General features: G+C 44.7%; 1 protein-coding gene across 1 annotated transcript in view; it reads left to right on the top strand.

The window, feature by feature from the left end:
- Nucleotides 1–16,701, top strand: part of ARFGEF3 (ARFGEF family member 3) — a 186,102-nt gene that overhangs the window by 109,124 nt on the left and 60,277 nt on the right. The window contains exons 12-16 of the mRNA XM_029224180.1: nt 323–1,233; nt 10,631–10,797; nt 11,874–12,039; nt 15,897–16,004; nt 16,350–16,565. Coding sequence (XP_029080013.1) covers nt 323–1,233; nt 10,631–10,797; nt 11,874–12,039; nt 15,897–16,004; nt 16,350–16,565 — 1,568 coding nt within the window. The remainder of the gene's footprint in view (nt 1–322; nt 1,234–10,630; nt 10,798–11,873; nt 12,040–15,896; nt 16,005–16,349; nt 16,566–16,701) is intronic.

A 16,701-nucleotide genomic window follows, 5' to 3' on the forward strand; every position in this document is an offset into this window, starting at 1 on the left:
TCTCTTTGGAAAACTGAACATAATACAAAAGTGAGATGATTCTGTGCCTGTCCTTGTGAAGATTATAAATTCCCATCCACAATCTTTATTTGTACTCAAATAAACCAGCCAACTGAGAGTGTGATTCAAGGTGGGCCACTTTCCAGCCTGACCATGTTTGTTTCACTTATTGTTCATTTTATTTTTTTGCCCAGATTTCAAGTAAATTACAGTATCTGTTTTGAATATTAGACTGTTCACCAGTCTAACAATTCTTATTCATTTTGGAGCATTTTTCTATGTTTCGTGTATTGATGCCGTCTTCTCCTTTGAACGCTTTCAGCATCATGGATGGCGTGACTGAGGCGTGCATCAAGGGTGGCATCGAAGCCTGCTATGCTGCCGTGTCCTGTGTCTGCACCTTGCTTGGGGCCTTAGAAGAGCTCAGCCAGGGCAAGGGCTTGAGCGAAAGTCAGGTCCAGCTGCTGCTTCTGCGCCTGGAGGAGCTGAAGGACGGGGCCGAGTCGAGCCGAGACTCCATGGAGATCAATGAGGCTGACTTCCGCTGGCAGCGGCGAGTCCTGTCCTCGGAACACACGCCCTGGGAGCCGGGGAACGAGCGGAGCCCTGACATCAGCATCAGCGTTACCACGGACACGGGTCAAACCACTTTGGAGGGAGAGTTGGGTCAGACCACACCCGAGGACCACTCCGAAAACCACAAGAATGGCCTCAAGTCGCCAGCCGTCCAGGAGGGCAAGGAGACTCTGAGTAAAGTGTCAGAACCAGAAGCCGTGGACCAGCCAGATGTGGTTCAAAGGAGCCACATGGTTGCCTACCCCGATATAACTAACTTCCTGTCCGTTGACTGTAGGATGAGGTCCTACGGATCCAGATACAGTGAGAGCAATTTCAGCGTAGATGACCAAGACCTCTCTAGGACGGAATTTGATTCTTGTGATCAGTACTCGATGGCAGCAGAAAAGGACTCGGGGAGGTCTGACGTGTCGGACATCGGGTCCGACAACTGTTCTCTAGTTGATGGGGAGCAGACCCCTCGGGACTGCCTGGGCCACAGGTCCCTGCGGACTGCGGCTCTGTCTCTCAAACTACTGAAGAACCAGGAAGCCGATCAACACAGCGCCCGGCTGTTCGTGCAGTCCCTGGAGAGCCTCCTGCCGCGCCTCCTGGCCCTGCCCAGCGTGGAAGAGGTGGACTCGGCCCTCCAGAACTTTGCCTCTACCTTCTGCTCAGGTTTGTGAATCATTTTTTGCTACATAGTCAACAAGACTATTCAGAACATTTTGCTTAAGGGGCAGTTACCAGCATGCGTGAAGTTTGAAGTGCTCAGAGCATCTTAATGAATCTTTGGGTTTCTTATATTTAGAGAGAGCAAAGGAATGTTAACTTACCGTTGGTGGTTTGTTTGAAGTGCACAGCCGTCGATGGCTGGAATACACTGTGAGGTTGATAAATTTGTATGGTGCGGAGTGAGGGGTAAGAGGTAACTGCATTCTAGAAAGCTGCTACTGACTGAAACAAAATGACAATCTGTCACTCTCAAAACACTGAATTCTTCTTATGCTTCTACGCCTTGATGTCTAAGAATCATAGAGCACTGCACATTTGGTTTATTGACGTGTAAATTATTTCAAATGAGGTCTTGGAGCAGATGCAGGCTGTCCTCCCAATATATTCTGAATTCCCCTGAACTTCAAACGGTGTGTGTGTGTGATACTCCAGTATACTATGGCAACATCACATTCTCCAATCTCAGATCCTTCCTGTCTGTCAAATGTCAACATTGTGACCCAGACTGTAATTTAAACAGGAGTGCTGTTGGCATCTTGGCCAAAGTATACCAGAGAGTTATACTAGTTTTATTGAAGGGTAGAAGATCGTCACCTAGGATTTTGGTGGAGGAAGGAGATAAAGAATACAGGGTAGCAGCATTTCACACAGGGAATAATTAATTTAAAGATTGTTTTCTTGAAAGGTTCTCATAAAGGGAGAACCCAGCTTTTTCCTTTCTATGTAGGGAAAACCCCAGTTCTTTCCTATTGTGTTTCTTCCTTCTTTTATGGGTCACACAGAACACTGTACTTCTGATGCTTCTGGTCATCAAATGTGTGGAAGTTTTCCCCCAAAACAACAAGCAAGCCTCTGACACCAGCTGGGTGTCCTACAGTTTAACTCAGTTCTGACGCTACCTACCTGCTACCCCTGCTACAGACACCAGCTGCAAGCCCAGGTAACACAAGTTACCTGTGCTTCTGATGGACTGGCTGTAAACCGGAGGTTCCCATGACCCCCTCCTTAGGCTTGCTTAATTTGCTAGAATAGCTCACAGAACTCAGGGAAACACTCACTTTTGTTTACCAGTTTACAAAAGGATATGATAAAGGATACAGATGAACGGCCAGATGAAGATCTACGTAGGGTGAGGTCTGGGAGGGCACTGAGCATAGGAGCTTCTGTCCCCGTGGAGTTGGGGTGTGTCACCCTCCCGGTGTGGATGTGTCCAGCAACCTGGAATCTTCCCGAACCCCCTACTATTGGGATTTTATGGAGGCTTCCTCATGCAGGCATGATCAATTATTAGCTCCATTTTCAGCCCCTCTCCCCTTTCTTGACGATGGGGTGATGGGGGTGGAACCCAAAATTCTTTACTCCCATTGAGGAGTCATCCAGGAGCCCACCCAGAGTCGCCTCATTAAAGCAAAAGATGCTCTTCGTGTTCTTTATTGCTTAGGAATTTACAAGAGTTTTAGGAGCCCTGGGTCACGGATGAGATCGAAGACACATATGAGGACGAGGGATGCTCCCAGTGTTCTTATCACTTAGGAAACCACAAGGGTCTTAGGAGCTCTGTGCCAGGAACTGGGGGCGGAGACCAATGTATATATTTTCTGTTATCTCACAGTGCTACAGAAAGAAAGCAATTAATGGGTGCAAAAAATTTATGGCAGGAATAATTGATTGCCTGACCCCAGGGTGATCAACTGTGCCTTCCCCTGAAATTCAGGGGTCTCTTGACCACAGGATATTGAGGTGCATGGACCTCCCTGGGCCTGTGCTCAGGACTAGAAAGGACTGACCCTGAGGACCAGCATGGAACCGTCAAAAGCCAAGATCACCGCTTGCTCTTCCACCACTGAGCCTTGAACGTGTGTTTGTCGTGATGCTTCCTACATTTGTCTACCCCATTTTTGATCTTCTAACAAATAACATCACACACAAATACAAAAAAAATTCTAGCCCAGTTCCTGGAACTTGGTAGAAAGGACTGCTGTGTTGTTAAAAGGGAGCTTAGGTATCTTTAAGAAGCTGATCAGATTGTCCTTTGTCAAAAGGACAAGAAAAACACTTTGATCCAGGTATATTTAAGGAAGAACATTTTTTGATATGAGAATGATCCAGTACTGTAGCAGCAAGCGCCAGCAGAGATATGGCACTTCTAATCCTGGGCTGCTCAGTAACTCTCTGACCTACCTAGTGGTTAGAAGAGATGCATATAATTTCTCAACTTTCCTGACTGCACTGTGATTCTTTTTAAGGCATGAAAATACCGATTTTTAAGGCTACCCAACATTTTTTCTCAATATTTTTCTTTTTGGAATTAGATATAAAAATAGAGTTTGGATATTTGATTTGTGTGAAGGAATATACACACACACCAAAAAATCATGTTTCATTGAAAAACTAGAAAAATATATAAATACTCTTCTTAAAAATTAGGGCTTCCCTGGTGGCGCAGTGGTTGAGAGTCCGCCTGCCGATGCAGGGGACACGGGTTCGTGCCCTGGTCCGGGAAGATCCCACATGCCGCGGAGCGGCTGGGCCTGTGAGCCATGGCCGCTGGGCCTGCGCGTCCGGAGCCTGTGCTCCGCAACGGGAGAGGCCACAACAGTGAGAGGCACGCGTACCATAAAAAAAAAAAAATTATATTTCTCCCTAATATCTTTTAATATCTTAATATCTTAATATCTTTTATGCCACCATCATTAGATTTTACATTCTTTTATTGAACATTCCCAGTGTATGTGTTTTGTGTATGTCTTTTTTGTTTCTCTCTTTCCCTCCCTCTCTCTTTCTCTCTCTCTCTCTCTCACACACACACGTGCACACACAAATGCTTCTTCAGTCAACATTTTTAGAGAAACTTCACTGTGCTATGTCCTAAGGGTGCAAGATATGCATGGTTTATCCTCAATACATATTTATTGACTGTAGATTGATGAACTTGCTTTTTGGTTCCTAAAGCTATGAATAGTTCATGTGCTGAGAGAATCAAGGGTAAAGCCTGAGTTGGAAGGAGTTTGGCAGGGCCTCTAACCCTGTGCCTCTTCCCAGCTGGAAGCATTCTTGCGGGGAGGAGCTTGGCAGCCTGCTCTGACCAGCTTGATGTCCCTGGTGCCAAGGCGGAGAGTCTGGCACCCATCAGTGATCCCCCAAAACAGCTGTGTATCAGATCACAGCACTGCCCCTGGTTGCAGTAATGATGGCGTTGAGTCATCAAGAAATGGTAAAATTATATTTAGGCCCTTCTATTTAAAGTTAAAATTATCCATACAAAATAACTCGGCTGCAGAAGTTTCAGCGTTTAAGTATGTAAGATTCAGCTCTCAGATAAATTCATGTTTACAAACAACATCTCCTAGTAATTCCAGATCAAATGAGTTGTCACAGTGGTAAACAATGACTTCCAAAGGGCCTGCCTTATTTCCTATGAGAATTAGGAAACATAATCCTAGCAAAGTCTTTTTACAAAATTTGAAGCACAGCCTCACATTTGTGTTTTCGTGTCTTTCAAATCAATACTTATTTGTAGCACGTGCACAACAACACTTTCGTGAATGTTTTATGTGACCAGAATGCGGCCCCATGAATGTTGCAAACTGCTCAACTTTAAGAGGTCTATAAAATGTCCCGTCAAACCCAACATGCTGTGACACTAATTTTTACATGTAGAAATCAATACATTGAAAAGAGACTTCAAAATCTTTCGGTTGTTTCCAAATGCAGTTTATGGTGATTGTCTCTAACCAAATTGTTAGGCATTTGTCTTTTTGATTCTGGTGACCTCCACAGCGCTTTTACCAGTTAGGAGTTGGTCTCTGTATCTGAATTACAGACCCGCCACTCTGTGGTCCTGCTGCCAATAAGCTGATTCTCTTCAGTTACCACTATGGTTTAGTGGTTTAGTGGCTCACACTGTCGCGGTGGGTCAGCCGAAGCGACTGGATGCTGGGTCCACGTCTGGCCTTAGGCAGAGCTCTCCTTCCCTTGCACATGTCACCTCCAAGATGAAAGATGAGTGAAAGAGAAACATCTGTACCTGTGAGGCAAGGGGATGGCAGATTTCCTTTGTTCACCCAAGAGAAAGTTATGAAAGCCAAAATAGGAGAAGGGGAGAAGGGAGTCTCCCGGAGTCATAACCCAGATATTTTACTCATTATTAACTTCTGTGTCAAATGCTTCAAACCTTATTTTCCCCAAAACTTCCATCGAGCATTTGTCCCTGATTTGTTAGCAGGGTCTGCCCTCCTGGCTAAGGTCAACCTCACTTGGTATTTCTCAGGGGCTCCTGTCCTCCAACAGCTAACTTACAGTTGAAATGAGCCTCCTGAATTCCACATGATTCAGGGGAGCTTTTTCTTCGAAAGCAATTAAAGTTTCTTCTGGTGGGGAAGTTTGAAAACCTTCCGACAAACATGGGTTTTATAAAGATGGTATTGGATGTGAGCTGTGATGGCTGCTGCAATGCGTCTGATCCTGCATAGAACAAAGTGGCATCTGGGTAAGGTGCTCCTTGGGGACCAGAAAGCAAGAGCCAACCTCCCCCAGCCATTGACAGGGGCACGGGCACGGGCACGTGGCTTTGGGATTGCTGTTCCTTAGACTGTTGGTGTTTGGTGAGGATCTTGAGACTGATGGTGACTAAGTGTGAGGCTAATTGCAAGCAACCTGATATTTATGAAGTACCAAATTTCGTAAAAGGTAGTAGAGCTAGTATGAATCTCAATTGTGCAAGAAATATCTATTTATTTAAATTAAAACAAATCTGCCTCCAGACCTCCAGCCTGCCTAACTGGCCAGACATTTGATCTTTGCTAGCCCTCAGGTCCCCATGCCAGGGTAAAACTAGAAGTGGGAGCTTATGTGGGATCTGGATAGGGAGGCCCCTCACCTCTCACGTCACCAATGTGCCCCCGTTGTCCCACTTCACAGCCTTTCTGGGAGGTCCCATGATTTCTCTACCTCCCTGCCAGGGTGGGGCCTGGAATGTTCTGGCAAGGCTGGGGGCGCCCCTGCACATCCTGTGTCCTCCTCCGGGGTCCTGCCAACCCTCCAGGTGCTGCCAGGTAGCAGAGAGCCACAGACCTCCATCCCCTGCCCAGCCAGGGCATCTCCCTTCTCTTCCTCATTGCTTCCTCCTCCCATCACCTTCCAGAAATGGACCATAGTCTCTGGAAGAAGCTCTGACTTTGTGAATACGGAACCAGAAGGCAAGTATGTTGCCAGCTTCAGGTTGTGGCCCCATGATTTAAACACCCCAAAACGTGATGATGCAGATTTATCTCAGTATCTTTGTGGAAAATAGAAGGTAAAATACAGGTAGAAAATCTCGCCTCTACCAGTTAGGATTAGGTTTGTATGCATAGAGTAGGAAACTCAACTGATTACTTAAGAAAGAAAGATTCATTAACTTCCCCCTACATTGAGTCTCAGGTAGGCCGTCCAGTGCTCTGTGATGGTCTGGGACTCGGGCCCGTCCCGTCTTTGGAAGATATTTTGGCTACATCTACCAAACTTAATATATGTGTTTATTCTGCTTTTAGGAACATATCCCACAGATATTCTTACAGAAGTGTTATTTCATCATTTCATCCTTTTTCATAATTGAAAAAATATCAGTGTCTACCAATAAAGCATTAATTAAATAAATCACAATAAGTCATGCAGTGGCATATGCACAGTTGTTAAAAAAGAATGAGGCAGATCTATAAGTGCCAGTATCAAGAGATGTCTAAGCTATATTTTTTAGAAAACACCTAGTTGCAGTATAATGTATGTCATATGATCTCATTTGTGATTGTATTTCCACATAATACACAGAAGGAAGTGGGTCTTTTTGGGAGGGGCCTCATTGGGGCTTGGGAGAAGCAGGGCTGTTGTTCATATTGTTTATACTCTTCAGTACTGTTAAATGTTTTACATCAAGTATTTAATGTTTACTTTAAAAAGAAACATCACATTATCTTAGACATGGAAGGTACTTTTCAAGGTCATTTTATGCTAATCTTGTATCCAGTCTTGCACTGGTAACCAGTCAAGCAGGTGATCCATCCTCTTGTTGCTAACAGTAAAGGACATCTTAACTATAGAGAGAGAATGAACTTTAGTTACAGATAAGTAGAGAAAAAACCAAATAGCCAGAATATGTTAAAGGTCGTAGTTACTATAATTTGTCACCCCAAATTCAATAACACTTCAGTGAGGCCAATCAGAAGGATGAATGAAAATAGAGGATCTGTTAGGAACATGATAGATTGGGATCTTTTCCCAACATTAGAAGCAAGTACAGTGTGGCAGAGTGCAAAAAGCCTGGAGTTTGGGCCCAAAAGACCTTTGCCAATTTCTAGCTGTATAACTTTGGGCAAATTACTTAACATTTTCAAGTTACTTTCCTCACTGGTAAAATAAAGTGGGGCATCTGATATATATCAAATTTATATATATAGATATATATATATAGATATATCGATATATATTATATATCAAATGAAATAATGTATGAGAAGAGATTGGTTCTGGAAAATAGAAAGCATTTAATAAATTGGACCGATCATGTTATTTGCATTATTAATATCACCAGTGAACTATATCTGGTAAATCAAGAAAATTATCTTCCTTAAATTAATAGATTATAGCTTCTTTTGTTTTATTGTCAAATTTGCCAGTTCTTTGTAAGAAATTAATCTGCATAGAGATATACGCCAGTACCAACAGATTGCCCCTAACACGTCTAACAAATTATTTCAGAACTCGGCATAGCCACCAGCGGTGACTTCCAGGGCCTTGTCACACCTCTGCTAATGATTTGGGTCTTCATGTCAGCAGACACATTAGCTTTTTTCACTTTCAGCATCTGAGCATGTGCTCAGGTTCCAAAACATATTCCAAGGTAAATAGTTGGTTTCAAAATTTTAAAAGAAATTATTACTGATGTCTAAGATCAAAGCCACTTGCAGATTCTTCCCCCCACCCCCGCCGGTCGATAGACTCAAATATTCCTTTCACCTGTGACCCAGGGTAGTTAAATACCCAGCAACACTGCATGCTGCTTTCTGTGTACTGTGGAAGGAGACTGCGCTTGTGCTTTATCTACTCCAGAGAACTGGAACCAACCCACCAGGACCTTAAGAGGGTGGAGTATTCCTATGGACCATCAGGGCCAAGTACTCTCAGTAAAAGAATCTCGTAAGGCAGCTGCAAAGTTCTCACCGAACTCTATACAGAAGGCAAAGGGAATGCCTAATCTTTGCCTGCCTTGGTGGTTTCGTTGGGATAATAGACATACTTACTCCCACCAAAAAATGTTTACACTGTTCTCAAATAGAGCAGAGGTCTTAAAGTTTTCTCAGCTTTGAAAGCTTCTTCTGATTCATATCTTCTTACCAGCATATTCATTAAGAAGTTCACAGATATATAAGGAACCATTCCAGTTAGACATTTGTATTTCCCACTTATTTGACCAAGAATTTTTGAGAATTTTTGCACTTCATGTAAGAGGCACATTTTTGATTACAGGATAATTTTAGACATGCTCTGAAGAGTGTATAGGTGTGTGTCATGTGCATGCACATATTCAGGATGGGCTGTTTCACCTACATCCCTAAATCCAGCCTCAGAGTGTAGGAACAAGTGTAGCACTGGGGCAGACATAGTACCAGATGAGGAGAAGCAGGCTTGGGTAATTTTTGTCACCCCAAGCTGTCTGTGTAAGTTTGACCTAGGCATCAACTCTCTCTGGCTGAATGAGGCCATCTTTAGAGCATGAGGTATCATTGGTTTTTGTTTTTACAGTTAATTTATGAAAAACACAGGAGGCTTTCAAAGTGAAAACCATACTATGAAATATAAAAGAATGTTTCAAAACAATAGCTGGGGGGAAACCAATAACTTTTTTAATATATATTTTGAAACTTTCCTCATTGATTAACAGCTTTTATTGAGATATAATTCACATACCATGCAATGCACCCATTTAAAGTGCCCAATTCAAAGGTTTTTTATTTATTATTATTACACTATTATTTGTTTTAGTTGCTTCAGTGAACACTGGCATACACGTATCTGTTCAAATTCTGGTTTTCAGCTCTTCTGGGTACACTCCTAAGAGTGCAAAACCGCTGGGTCATATGGTAATTCCGTGTTCAGCTTTTTGAGGAACATTATTACTTTTAGAAAAGTTTGTACTTACGAGTTACTTCACTAAGCATCTTAAATGTGTATTGCATCTAGTTGCCATAGCAAACTTCTTCATTCATTCTTATTCATTCATCCAGCAAGTAATTTTAAAGGATCTACTATGTACCAGGCACTGTTCTAGGCACTGAGGTTCTCTAGTGAACAAAGTTCCACTCTCTTGTAGGTCTTACATAATAGTAGTAATGGCAGACAATAAACAAATATATATATTAATAAATGCCGTTAAGGCAATGAAGAAAAGCGCATGGTGAGGGGGAATATTGCAGAGGATGGTTGTAGGTACGAGGGATGCTATTTTAGATAGAATTAAAGGGGAATGTATGTGAAAAGCTGACACCTGGGCAGAGCCCTAAAAGAATCGAGGCAGGGCTTCCCTGGTGGCGCAGTGGTTAAGAATCCGCCTGCCAATGCAGGGGACCTGGGTTCGAGCCCTGGTCTGGGAAGATCCCACATGCCGCGGAGCAGCACCACAACTACTGAGCCTGTGCTCTAGAGCCCACAAGCCACAACTACTGAGCCCGTGTGCCACAACTACTGAAGCCCGCACACCGCAACGAAGAGTAGCCCCCTCTCGCCACAACTAGAGAAAGCCCGCGCACAGCAACAAAGACCCAACACAGCCAAAAATAAAATAAATTAGTTAATTTCAAGAAAAGAATCGAGGCCGCTAGTCATCCAGAGATCTTGGGAGACCATTCTGGGGAGAGGCAAAAATGCAAAGGCCCTGAGGCACATCCAGGCTTGGTGAGGTCAAGGAACAACAGACAGGTTGGGGTGGCTGAGGGGAGGGGCGGGGTCGGGTTTTTTTATATTGTGATGGGAAGTCATTTGGAGAGCTTGAGCAGGAGACAGGCAATCAATTATTCTGCCTATTTCTAGGTAAAGAAGGCTTTAAGTGATTTTACCAAAGCACCCGGTGAATAACAAAAAAGATTTTCCCAAGTAGGTTCACTCCGGAGTGCATGCTCTTCCGCACCAGTCTAGGGCGCGTCTCTGCCCGAATGCTAGTCCTTGCTGGCTGTTGTTGGTTTACAGAAATGCCCTCCGAGGTGCCCCTTCCCTGGGATTGGTTCGTGGCTCTCCGTAAGCGGTAAGCCGGACGTTAAGCGGGTCTTGCCAGGCATGGTGTTGGAGGTCTCTGGGTTCTCTCCCACAGGCATGATGCACTCCCCGGGCTTCGACGGGAACGGCAGCCTGGGCTTGCAGATGCTGATGAACGCGGACAGCCTGTACTCGGCCGCACACTGCGCCCTGCTGCTCAACCTGAAGCTCTCCCACGGCGACTACTACCGGAAGCGGCCTGCCCTGGCGCCAGGCACCATGGTGAGTGTGCGTCTCCGCCCCGCCACGCCGAGGACCAGCGACGGCGTCTGGGCTGGCACCCGAGCATCACTGCCACGAGAGGAATGGCCGGTGTGTTCTATCTCACACTGATCTGGAATGCGTGATGCCCGCGGGGCTGTGGAGGGTGGGCGGACGCGATGCCCAGGAACTGTTGTGCAGTTTGCACGCTCGGTGAGCCGCAGAGCTACCCACCTAGCTCCAGGAGTAAAGAACCCCGTGTGCCTGGAAGGGGCTGCGTACCAGTGGCCCAGTAACTTCATCCAGTGGCATTAAACACACGTGTGTAAGACATATTCAGAAACGTAATCAGCGTGTTAACTGACAGCAGGAGATGTGCGGAGAGTGGTCCCCTTTGCAGAAAATGCAGGCATGCTGCTACAAAAACCCTTCACTGAGTTCCAAAATATACCAAGACCCGCTCGGACCCAGAGCTAAGGTCACTAATAACAGAACACCTCCTGTGAGGTGATGACAGTGATGAGGATTCTTCGTGGTTGGCTCCCTGGCGTGAGCAGACCCCTCCGTGGCGGACCCTGGTACCAGTTCGAGAGCCTAAATCCATTGGAGCGACATTAAGGGATCAGCAATCATTTGTTTGATAAATGATTGACAAATTGTATGTTTCCGAGGGTAAGTGGTGGCTTCATGAGTGTAAGTCAAGTATCTCTTGAGACACATATGTCCTGCAGGGAGGACATGCCACCTCTGCTGCTGATGGGACAGTAAGAAGGAGGTGCTCTGTGAAACATTTCTGTGCATTTTCCAATCCTCCCACATGTCAAAGAGCAAAAATATAGAATGTAGTATCCCTACTCCTTCTACAGGGTTTCTTAAAAAGATTACATAAATGAAAGGACCTTCATGAAGTTTGGGGCTTTTCCATTGCAGTTTCCGCTTCCCTCGCCACCCTCTGTCCCCCAGTCGACAAGGTTGTGTTTTTCCCATAAGCGGTGACTCAGTGACTCGGGACGGGAAGGGGCGGCAGAGGAACATGAGAGCCTGTTTGTTTGCGAGGGATCATATCTGGTCACCTTCTCGTGTGGTCTTCTCTGCAGAAAGAGTTCATGAAGCAGGTCCAGACCAGCGGGGTGCTGATGGTCTTCTCCCAGGCCTGGATCGAGGAACTTTACCACCAGGTTCTCGACAGAAACATGCTCGGAGAAGCCGGCTACTGGGGCAGCCCCGAGGACAACAGCCTTCCCCTCATCACCATGCTGACTGGTCAGTGGCTCCTTGCACGGCTCCATGGCACTCGGTGGGGTGGGGAGGGCCCACGCTTCAAAGCCGCTTTCAGGGAAGCAGTAGTGTTTCAAGCAGCACCCACAAAGCCCCCCTGGCAGCTGATGGCCGTTCCAGGGACGTGTCATGAGTTCACCTCATAAGAATGTTCTTTCCTTTTTCCACGTGGGACTCTGCAGGCTCACTGTGCCCCATTGGATTAGGAATTATTTAGCACCTATGTCTGTTGGGATAAAACTGTAGACCTCTTCTGGGGATATGAAGTACTGTCTGGGCGCACAGCCCAGAATTATTCCTGGAAACTCTGACATGCTCATAGATACCCTGTATCATTCAGTGCTTCTGAGAATTTGCCAGTAATGTAAAATGATTGATTTTAAACTTGGCTTCATCCCCATTTCTTGTCCGTATCAGAGATCCTCCCTTCCCTTCCCAGCTGTACCAGAGTGAAAAAGAATGCAAGGGAATTGCCCCGCGTTAGGACTCTGCACTTCCACTGCAGGGGGCCCGGGTTCAATCCCTGGTCGGGGAAATAAGATCCCACCAGCCACGCAGCATGGCCCAAAAAAAAAGAAAGAATGTAAAATAGCTTGCCCAGCATCTTTTCTTTAGTGTCTTGAGTTTTTAGCATCCTATTTAACTATTGGAAATATCATATGAGAACATAAAGAGAAGTATGGGGTGTGGTCATAAGGCAACGTTTTGGCCAAAGCAGCCACTCATGGCTCTGCATGGCATAACTACAATGTCAGGTCAAGATCGGGGAGTGCTCAAAAGTTTGGACTGGTCATCAGGAGCCTTAAAAAATTTGATCCCAGTTCCCAGACTGGTTTCTATCTGAGTGATCTTTTCATGGCTCCCACTGATGCGATAAGTGGAGCATGGCCCTACGTGGACAGCTTCCCTGCCCTCTCTGTGGTGTGTATGTCCTCACACAGCTCAACACGGCTTTGCACCGGACAGGGCACACCAGCAGGAACCTGGGTCAGTCCAGCTGGGAGGCAGAATCTGTTGTCCCAAAGGATATGTTATATTGCCTATGGTTGCCACTCTTACAAAGGTGGCAGAGTGAACTACTGACAGGTGGAGATCAACACTGAGGAATTTGGGGGAAGGCACTATTTAGAAATCAGGCAGGGAGTCAGACATACAGTGAGGTCTATCCATAGCAGGCAGTGTCTTGGTCATTGTCTGGCATTTGGAGTGTTGGTTGCAGAACTAGGATGGAATTGGGGGAAGCAAGACTGGGTCCCAAGCCTTGCGGACCATCATCACCAGACAAGTGACCAATTAGTATTTTATTAATCATGATAATATTTACATCCATTTGAAAAATAGGAATTCATATTTATGAAGACATTTACAAGACGTTTATTCAGTCTACCTGTAAGCAGTGCTTGGTTTCCGTCTCTGCACAAACTGGCTTCAGGTTGAGATTAAAGGTACTGTCCAGAGCTTCTAAGTGCCTTGAAATTTAGATGAAGGTCTTCAACATGCCAGCTTTAATTTCAATACCATAGTTTCTGCCAAAATTAATCTCTGAATTTCTTCCCTGAATCTTAATACAAGGAGTCATACAATAGATGTAAAAATGAACAAATAGGGACTTCCCTGGTGGCGCAGTAGTTAAGAATCTGCCTGCCAGTGCAACGGACCTGGGTTCAAGCCCTGGTCTGGGAAGATCCCACATGCCGCGGAGCAACTAAGCCCGTGCGCCACAGCTACTGAGCCTGTGCTCTAGAGCCCACGAGCCACAACTACTGAAGCCCGTGCACCTAGAGCCCATGCTCCACAGCAAGAGAAGCCACTGCAATGAGAAGCCCGCTCGCCACAACTAGAGAAAGCCCGCGCGCAACAATGAAGACCCAATGCAGCCATAAATAAATAAATAAATAAATTTTAAAAATTGAACAAATAACAGGCTCTTCACAGGAGCCGTATTCGTCAGTCATCACTGTTAATCAGCCATCTCTTTTCTAATGGAACGGTAAGTTCAATTGCTTCATCCACAGGGAAGTTATCTAACTTTAGATTAATGATAGAGAAACAGAGACTTTTCATAAGAATTCAACAGAATTACGTTCTGTGATTCTTTGTAGCAAATTTCAGGTGTGAAGTGACAAGTGAATTTGAGCAGCAATTAACCTAGAGCTTGGAAACATCCGTCTAATCTTTCCATTATGTGTAAGGAAAAGCAATAGCGGTAACCTGGTCATCAACACTGTAGTACCTGTGGCCATTCCTCACGTCATGTCATGTCAAAGTATTCTATAGATTGTGGAATTTTAGCACTTAGATAAGCTTTGTGTTACTAGAATTCGTCAGCCCTTTACCTAGCACGTAGGAAACAAAACTTTGATAAGTGGCAATTTCTGGCAAACGTCATTAGACCATTTGACCATAAGTCAAATTAATTTCAGTGAAACTGCTCTGTTCCCACTGTAGTAGTCCTATAGATTTCTCCCTGCCTTCCCTCCCACACCCAGTTTTACTGAGAGGTAATTGACATGTTAATCCCAGGTGTACAACATAATGATTTGATACATGCATATATGGTAAAATGACCATCACAGTAAGTTTAGTTAACATCAATCACCTGTCATAGTTACAAATTTTTTTCTCACTGAGGTGAGAACTTCTACAATCCATTCTCTGAGCAACTTTCAAAGAGATGTGTTACCAGAAGTCTCTAGACTTCCTGGAGTTACTGTAAGAATCAAAGATATAATGAAATAATTTTCAAACACCATGCAAGTCTCACCCTACTGGGGTGAAGGTGAAGTTCTAAAGTCAGGGAATAAGCTTATGTTACCCTCTTCTCCCGTCCCCTCTGTGGTGCATTCACCTATGTTAGTTGTATTCAAATGCATATGCTTCTACTCCATGGTCACTCCTCCAATGGTTACCTCCTTTTTACTGAGGAATTTGGGGCCCAGAGAATGGAGTACCTGGCCCAAGGCTACAAGACTACTTGATTCAGAGGCAAGGCTGAATTGAAGCCCAGCCCTCTCAACCCAGGCCAGTCTCTTCTTACCAGTATGTTAAGGAATGGTTCATTGAACTAATTCTGTAGATGAGAGTATATTTTAACAAAAATTTAAACAGGGTGAATTAGAATCCCATATTGAGCTGAAGTTTGGTGTCATGGAAGGAGACCTGGATGGGTGTCAGAAGACGTGAATACTAAGTCTAATTCCTTCCTTTGCCAGCCTCAGGATGTGGGCGATTTACCTACTTTGAATACTTATTTCTTCCTCTGTGAAATAAGGAAAGGTAATACCTACCCTGCCTACGTACTTGGAGTTGTTGGGAAGATCTAATGAAAAAAATGTTATGTGAAAACACTTTGAAAATTGTAAGGTATTATTAGTAAGGTATTGTGCCTTCCAATCAGACTATATGATTATCTGACCAAAGAGGCTTATCCTCCTCTTAATTCTTTTGAGGAAGCTCTGAAAAACAGATCCATGTTGGAGTAACCTGTACATATAAAATGTGGGAATAATGCCACGATTTTGAATAAAAGCGAGTATGCAAAGATCAAAATATTCAAAATCAATAGATTTTCTAGCAACAGAGGTATCAGAATTTATCTTTATTTTTTCAAATAAAAAAACGCATCAGCCTCACAGAAGAATGCTCTAGCAATGAAAGAAAACTGTACTGAATGGATAAAACAAAAATTTTAATATTCTGATAAAAGGTTGCTACATACTTGGTACATAACAGATCCCATGACTGTTTGTTGGGAAGAAAATGAATATTGTGGTAGCCATTTGTTTTTGACTGGAGTGTTCTTTAAAAAGAAAAGAAAAAACCTTGCCCTTTTTCCTTGACAGATATCGATGGCTTAGAGAGCAGTGCAATTGGAGGGCAGCTGATGGCCTCAGCTTCTATGGAGTCTCCTTTCACCCAGGGCAGGAGAATTGATGACTCCACAGTGGCAGGTAGTGACTTGGGTCTTGAGTTTATGAATATACATCCATCGCATGTGTTACCAGCAATTAAATTATTATGTGGCAGCTTTCTGTACTGACGTAAATGAATTAAGATTTCATCTTGGCAGAAAAATACCTGATGGAAGTTACTAGCATCGTCCAGCTGCTGGTGCAACATTCATTATTTATCAGCACAAAGTGAAACACAATCCGATATAACCCTTTCCATTGTATTTCCTGTAGTAGAATTGCACATGGCTCGATAATGCTAATGTGATGGTCAGAGAATCCCAGGCCGTTCATCGCCAGGTTGTTTTATCTCCGGAAGGTGACCCACACCCCTTCACGTTCTAGGTGTGGCGTTCGCTCGCTACATTCTGGTTGGCTGCTGGAAGAACTTGATCGACACTTTATCAACCCCCCTGACCGGCCGAATGGCGGGGAGCTCCAAAGGGCTGGCCTTCATTCTGGGAGCTGAAGGCATCAAAGAACAGAACCAAAAAGAACGCGATGCCATCTGCATGAGCCTCGATGGGCTGCGGAAAGCAGCACGGCTGAGCTGTGCTCTAGGTATGGCGGACACGGTATCCCTGACCCGTGGCCCGAGGGGTGTTCCCGAGGAACACATTAGGAACGGCCCTAGTGGACAACAAGTCTTTTAGACGTGCTTCTGCCAGGTGAGTGGTTAGAGAATAGACTCAGTTAA

Source organism: Monodon monoceros, unplaced genomic scaffold (genome assembly GCF_005190385.1).
Source record: "Monodon monoceros isolate NGI ecotype Baffin Bay Population unplaced genomic scaffold, NGI_Narwhal_1 Super_Scaffold_15, whole genome shotgun sequence".
Taxonomy (NCBI): Eukaryota; Metazoa; Chordata; class Mammalia; order Artiodactyla; family Monodontidae; genus Monodon; species Monodon monoceros.